The 5,843-nt window shown below is 41.8% G+C and overlaps 1 protein-coding gene across 1 annotated transcript; it reads left to right on the forward strand.

Moving 5' to 3' along the window:
* Nucleotides 1-918: 918 nt before the first annotated feature.
* Nucleotides 919-4,875, forward strand: LOC311109219 (B-cell receptor CD22-like; the record flags this gene model as incomplete). The annotated part of the gene is made up of 7 exons (XM_084152067.1): nt 919-1,046; nt 1,381-1,767; nt 1,887-2,192; nt 2,329-2,595; nt 3,955-4,048; nt 4,161-4,218; nt 4,597-4,875. Exons 1-7 carry the CDS (start codon nt 998-1,000, stop codon nt 4,873-4,875), a joined length of 1,440 nt encoding a protein of 479 aa, XP_084008193.1. The 5' UTR covers nt 919-997.
* Nucleotides 4,876-5,843: the final 968 nt, after the last annotated feature.

A 5,843-nucleotide genomic window follows, 5' to 3' on the forward strand; every position in this document is an offset into this window, starting at 1 on the left:
TTTTTTGTTAAAAATAAATGCACTGTTGGTTAAGGGCTGTAAGTAAGCATTTCACTGTAATGTCTGCACCTGTTGTATTCGGCGCATGTGACAAATAAAATTTGATTTGATTTGATAAGGAGTGGCTCCGTAAGAAGCATCTCAAGGTCCTGGAGTGGCCTAGCCAGTCTCCAGACCTGAACCCAATAGAAAATCTTTGGAGGGAGCTGAAAGTCCATATTGCCCAGCGACAGCCCCGAAACCTGAAGGATCTGGAGAAGGTCTGTATGGAGGAGTGGGCCAAAATCCCTGCTGCAGTGTGTATTCAAACCTGGTCAAGACCTACAGGAAATGTATGATCTCTGTAATTGCAAACAAAGGTTTCTGTACCAAATATTAAGTTCTGCTTTTCTGATATATCAAATACTAAAATGCAAATTAATTACTTAAAAATCATACAATGTGATTTTCTGGATTTTTGTTTTAGATTCCGTCTCTCACAGTTGAAGTGTACCTATGATAAAAATTACAGACCTCTGCATGCTTTGTAAGTAGGAAAACCTGCAAAATCGGCAGTGTATCAAATACTTGTTCTCCCCACTGTATGTTTTCAGACAGTGTTTCTCACACTCTTATTATGAAGTACGTCACTGATGAGATGTGAGATGTGCCACATTAATTTCAGCACTTTAGTTTGTTACACCACACTATGGGTGTGTGATAGTCTCTCCTGTAGACAGTTTACGTTACTGTCTAGGGTAAGTATCGACTTCTTCACTATATTCTCTGTTAATTTCAATGTTCAAAATAAATTTAAGGAAATTCTTTACAAGAAATTAGATTTAATATGTTCAAAGTACTGCAATTCGTTCATGTATTAGCTTCACATCACAACTGAAAGACATACTGTATTTGATATGGGGATGGTTCAATGCAATGTGTTGTGTGAGTTAAGCTACTCTACTAGTAAGTGTGTGTTTGTCCTGTTTCAGGTGATCAGTAGTGTGGGAGTTCTCACATGGCTTGTCCTGAGAACATGTTTTTTCTCATTGGCCTCTTTATGTCAGGTGAGTCTTCCACACAGCAACAACTAGTTATGAATCAGACAGAGGAATAAGCACAAGTCATGATATTTCATGGTATGAGCTATATTCCCATCTGTCTCAATGTGTAGAAAAGTGTACAGTTGACTCCTGATAAGTACAGTTTAATATTCTGGATTCAAACATTCTTTGCTCCAGATATGTCCATAATCCAGTTTAGGGCATGGAGTCGCGACATCAGGAATCACCTGTACATTGAAATGAGTTCATATTTTTTGCTGCAGAGGCAGAATATTGGGAGAGCGTGACAGTACTGAAAAATCACATAACCTCCCTGATGTTGTCCTTTATGTTGCAGGTGTTTTGGCCTGTTTTGGCAAACGAGATTTGATCACCAAAATGCCAGACAAATTGAATGTACTGACTGACTCCTGTGTGCAAATCCAATGTGCATTTGATATTCCAAACCAAAATTACTATACATTTAACAGCACAATACTTACCTCTGGAGTGTGGTTGAAAGGATCAACAAAATATGGTGAAGGTCAGGACAATGTGATATTTCACAGTAGTAAGACGGTCAACAGATATCAAGGGAACATAACTGGAAACATGTCCCAGAAGAACTGCACCACAGTCTTCTTCAATGTAACCACCAGTTACTCTGATAAATACTTCTTCAGGATTGAAAGTCAACCATACTGTGCAACAGACCCAGAAAAGTATGTTAATATAGATGTCAGGGGTAAGAAGACAGAGACTATTTAACTTTTTTCAACTTTTCTAAAATGATATGAGTAGAATAAGACCAAGTAGACAGTGTGACTGTCAGAGTAAAATATATTTATTTTTAATGTATTACAGATTTGCCTCCAAGTCCCATCATTACTGTCTCAGGTGAGGTGAAGGAAGGGACCCCTGTCAGTTTGAACTGCTCTGCTGTCGCTCCCTGTCCCAAACACCCCCCTGAGCTGATATGGACTCTCCCAACACAGTTCACACCTGAGAACCAACTGCAGGAGAATCCAGACCAAACCAAATCAGTTATCTCCACGGTGACCTTCACTCCGTCATACCTTCATCATGAGAAGAACATCACTTGTACTGCAGTCTACCCAGTAGGGACTAGCAACAAGACAGCTGAACATACCATGATGCTTAATATTTCATGTAAGATTTAGTCCCAGTTTCCTGTAGAATAGATCATTCTATCATGTTTTCAATGATGATTGTCATAGAGTGGTTTTAATTAGACTGTTCAATATACCACATCCAGATACATTCTAAATGAGCCCCTCTCCCTTAGTCTCTCCTAAGAACACCTCGGCCTCCATCAGTCCAGCTGGTCCAGTATTAGTGGGCAGCTGTGTTAATCTGACCTGCAGCAGTACAGCCAACCCTCCTGTGACAAACTTCACCTGGTTTCAGATCAGTGGGGGTAAACCAACACAGGTAGCATCTGGACAGAGTTACACCCTCAATGTGACTGTTGGTGATGGAGGACTGTACTACTGTGAAGCAAGAAATAGTAACGGCCGTGGGAAGTCAAAGGAAGTGAAGCTGGCTATTAAAGGTAAAACGGGCACGTTGGGCACAATCTTAGATTAGATATACACTGTATATACAAGAGTATGTGGACACCCCTTCAAATTAGTAGATTTGGTTATTTCAGCCACACCTGTTGCTGACAGGTGTATACAATCGAGCACACAGCCATGCAATCTCCATACTCAAACACTGGTAGTAGAATGGCCTTACTCAAGAGCTCAGTGACTTTCAACGAGGCACTGTCATAGGATTCCACCTTTCCAACAAGTCAGTTCGTCAAATTTCTGCCCTGCCAGAGCTAACCCGTTCCACTGTAAGTGCTGTTATTGTGAAGTGGAATCTTCTAGGAGCAACAACATCTCAGCCGCGAAGCGGTAAGCCACACAAGCTCAGAAAACGGGACAGCTGAGTGCTGAAGCGCATAGTTCGTAAATAACATCTGACCTCAGTTGCAACATTCACTACCGAGTTCCAAACTGCCTCTGGAAGCAACGTCAGCACTATAACTATTTGTGGGGAGCTTCATGAAATGGGTTTCCATGGCCGAGCAGCCGCACACAAGCCTAAGATCAACAAGCTGTCACGATCGTTAGAGTGAGTGGACCAAGGCGCAGCATTGAAGGCAAACATACTTAATTTATTAAGTGCACACACGATAAACAAAACAACAAACGATATGTGAAGTCCAACGGTACTAACACAAACCACAAGGAACAAGGTCCCACAAAGAACATATGAAAACAGCCTACCTAAGTATGGCTCCCAATCAGACAAAACGAGCAACAGCTGCCTCTGATTGGGAACCACCCTGCCCAACATAGATCTATACGATCTAGAACAGAAACCAAAACATAGAAAACACAACATAGAAGCTACACAGTGAAAACTAAACATAGAAAATCCACACCCTGGCTCAACATTTCAGAGTCCCCAGAGCCAGGGCGTGACACAAGCGCAATGCCAAGAATCGTCTGGAGTGGTGTAAGGCTCACCGCCATTGGACTCTGGAGAATAGGAAACCGGTTCTCTGGAGTGATGAATCCTGCTTCACCATCTGGCAGTCCGACGGACAAATCTGGGTTTGACGGATGCCAGGAGAACGCTACCTTCCCCAATGCATAGGTCCAACTGTAAAGTTTGGTGGAGGAGGAATAATGGTCTGGAGCTGATTTTCATGGTTCGGGCTAGAACCCTTAGTTCCAGTGAAGGGAAATCTTAATGCTACAGTGGAGGCTGTTATAACAGCAAAGGGGGGACCAACTCCATATTAATATTAATGCCCATGATTTTGGAATGAGATGTTCGACGAGCAGGTGTCCACATACTTTTCTTTTTATCTATATCTTTTTGTGAGAAATGACCATAATATGTGCTGTATTTTCAGGGCAAGAAGAGCCTGTTAACCCAATGGTTTTTGGGGTTGCAGCAGGAACTCTGGGGTTCTTTCTGCTTATCAGCCTGATCAGTCTTTTTGGATGGTAAAAACTATTCCTGGCATCAATGCAAAACTATTTATTTATGTTGTGTTTGTGCGTTTGCATGTGAAAACCCTCTCAGTGCATTCAGAATACCTTTCTAAATGTCTTCCAGGAGGAGAAACTCTAGGCTCCCCGATGGACTTCAAAGGACGGACAATCCACAGGGACAGGTGGGAATAAGGCTCAACATTCAAAAACCATCTACAAAGTGTATCTAAGCAATTACTGAATTAATGATGAAACTACCCAAAGCCATGAGGTTAACATCATTTTAGAGAATGTTTAGGGTGAGATGACCACACTGAAAGCAGTTCCACATCCTGTAAGAACATTGAATGATAACAGAATAGCTGTTGGACTTTGACAGTATTTTCTGTAGATTGGAGCTCATTTGTTGTCAAAATGTAATTATTTTCTTCTGTCAGTTTAATTGACATTGTCATTGACATCCCCTCAGTATGTGTTGTGTAACCTGCTGACTTTAGAGTTTTACAAATGACTGAGCTTAGAACTTTACACCTGTTCCTCTCTCTGTGTTCTCTCCACAGAACTCCCCGGTTGGGACGGTGTGTGTTAACCAGACCACAGCCGGAGAGAAACCAGAGGAACCTGCAGAAGACCAGCCTGAAGAGATCCACTATGGTGACATAGACTTCTCCAAACTACGGCCCAAAGAGACCCCATCTGCAGCCCAGGACGGGAACAGGGTCCAGGGGCAGGAGAGTGAGTACGCTGAAGTCAATGTGACCAGGAGAGGGCCCCAGGAACCACACCTTAACTACATAGATGGGCTTTATGCACAAGTGAATAAAATAGGTGCATTTTAAGTATTTGGGGTATATACAGTATGTCTTGTGTGCACTGAGCTCCAACAGTACTGGGACAGTGCCATTTATTTAACTTTTTAGTCTCTGTTCTCCAGAACTTTTGATATGAAATGAAACAGTTACTATGAAGTTAAAATGCATACTGTCAGCTTTAATTCCAGGGTATTTTAATCCATATCGGGTGAACTGTTTAGAAATTACAGCACGTTTTGTACATAGTCACCCCATTTTAAAGGACCAAAAGTATTGGGACAAATTCACTTATGTGTATTAAAGTGGTAAAAAGTGTAGTATTTAGTCCTATATTAGCACACAATGACAACATCAAGTTTGTTACTGTACACACTCGTTGGATGCATTTGCTGTTTGTTTTGGTTGTGTTTCAGATTATTTTGTGCCCAATAGAAATGAATGGTAAATAATGTATTGTGTCATTTTGCAGTCACTTTTATTGTAAATAAGAATATAATATGTTTCTAAACACTTCTACTGTAAATACGGCTGCTAGAATCCTGACTAGAACCAAGAAATTTGATCATATTACTCCAGTGCTAGCTTCCCTACACTGGCTTCCTGTTAAGGCAAGGGCTGATTTCAAGGTTTTACTGTTAACCTATAAAGCGTTACATGGGCTTGCTCCTACCTATCTTTCCGAGTTGGTCCTGCCGTACATACCAATACGTACGCTACGGTCACAAGACGCAGGCCTCCTAATTGTCCCTAGAATTTCTAAGCAAACAGCGGGAGGCAGGGCTTTCTCCTATAGATCTCCATTTTTATGGAACAGTCTGCCTACCCATGTGAGAGACGCAGACTCGGTCTCAACCTTTAAGTCTTTACTGAAGACTTATCTCTTCAGTAGGTCATATGATTGAGTGTAGTCTGGCCCAGGAGTGTGAAGGTGAACGGAAAGGCTGGAGCAACGAACAGCCCTTGCTGTCTCTGCCAGGCCGGTTCCCCTCTCCACT

This window comes from Coregonus lavaretus, assembly GCF_964263955.1.
Source record: "Coregonus lavaretus genome assembly, chromosome: 34".
NCBI lineage: Eukaryota > Metazoa > Chordata > Actinopteri > Salmoniformes > Salmonidae > Coregonus > Coregonus lavaretus.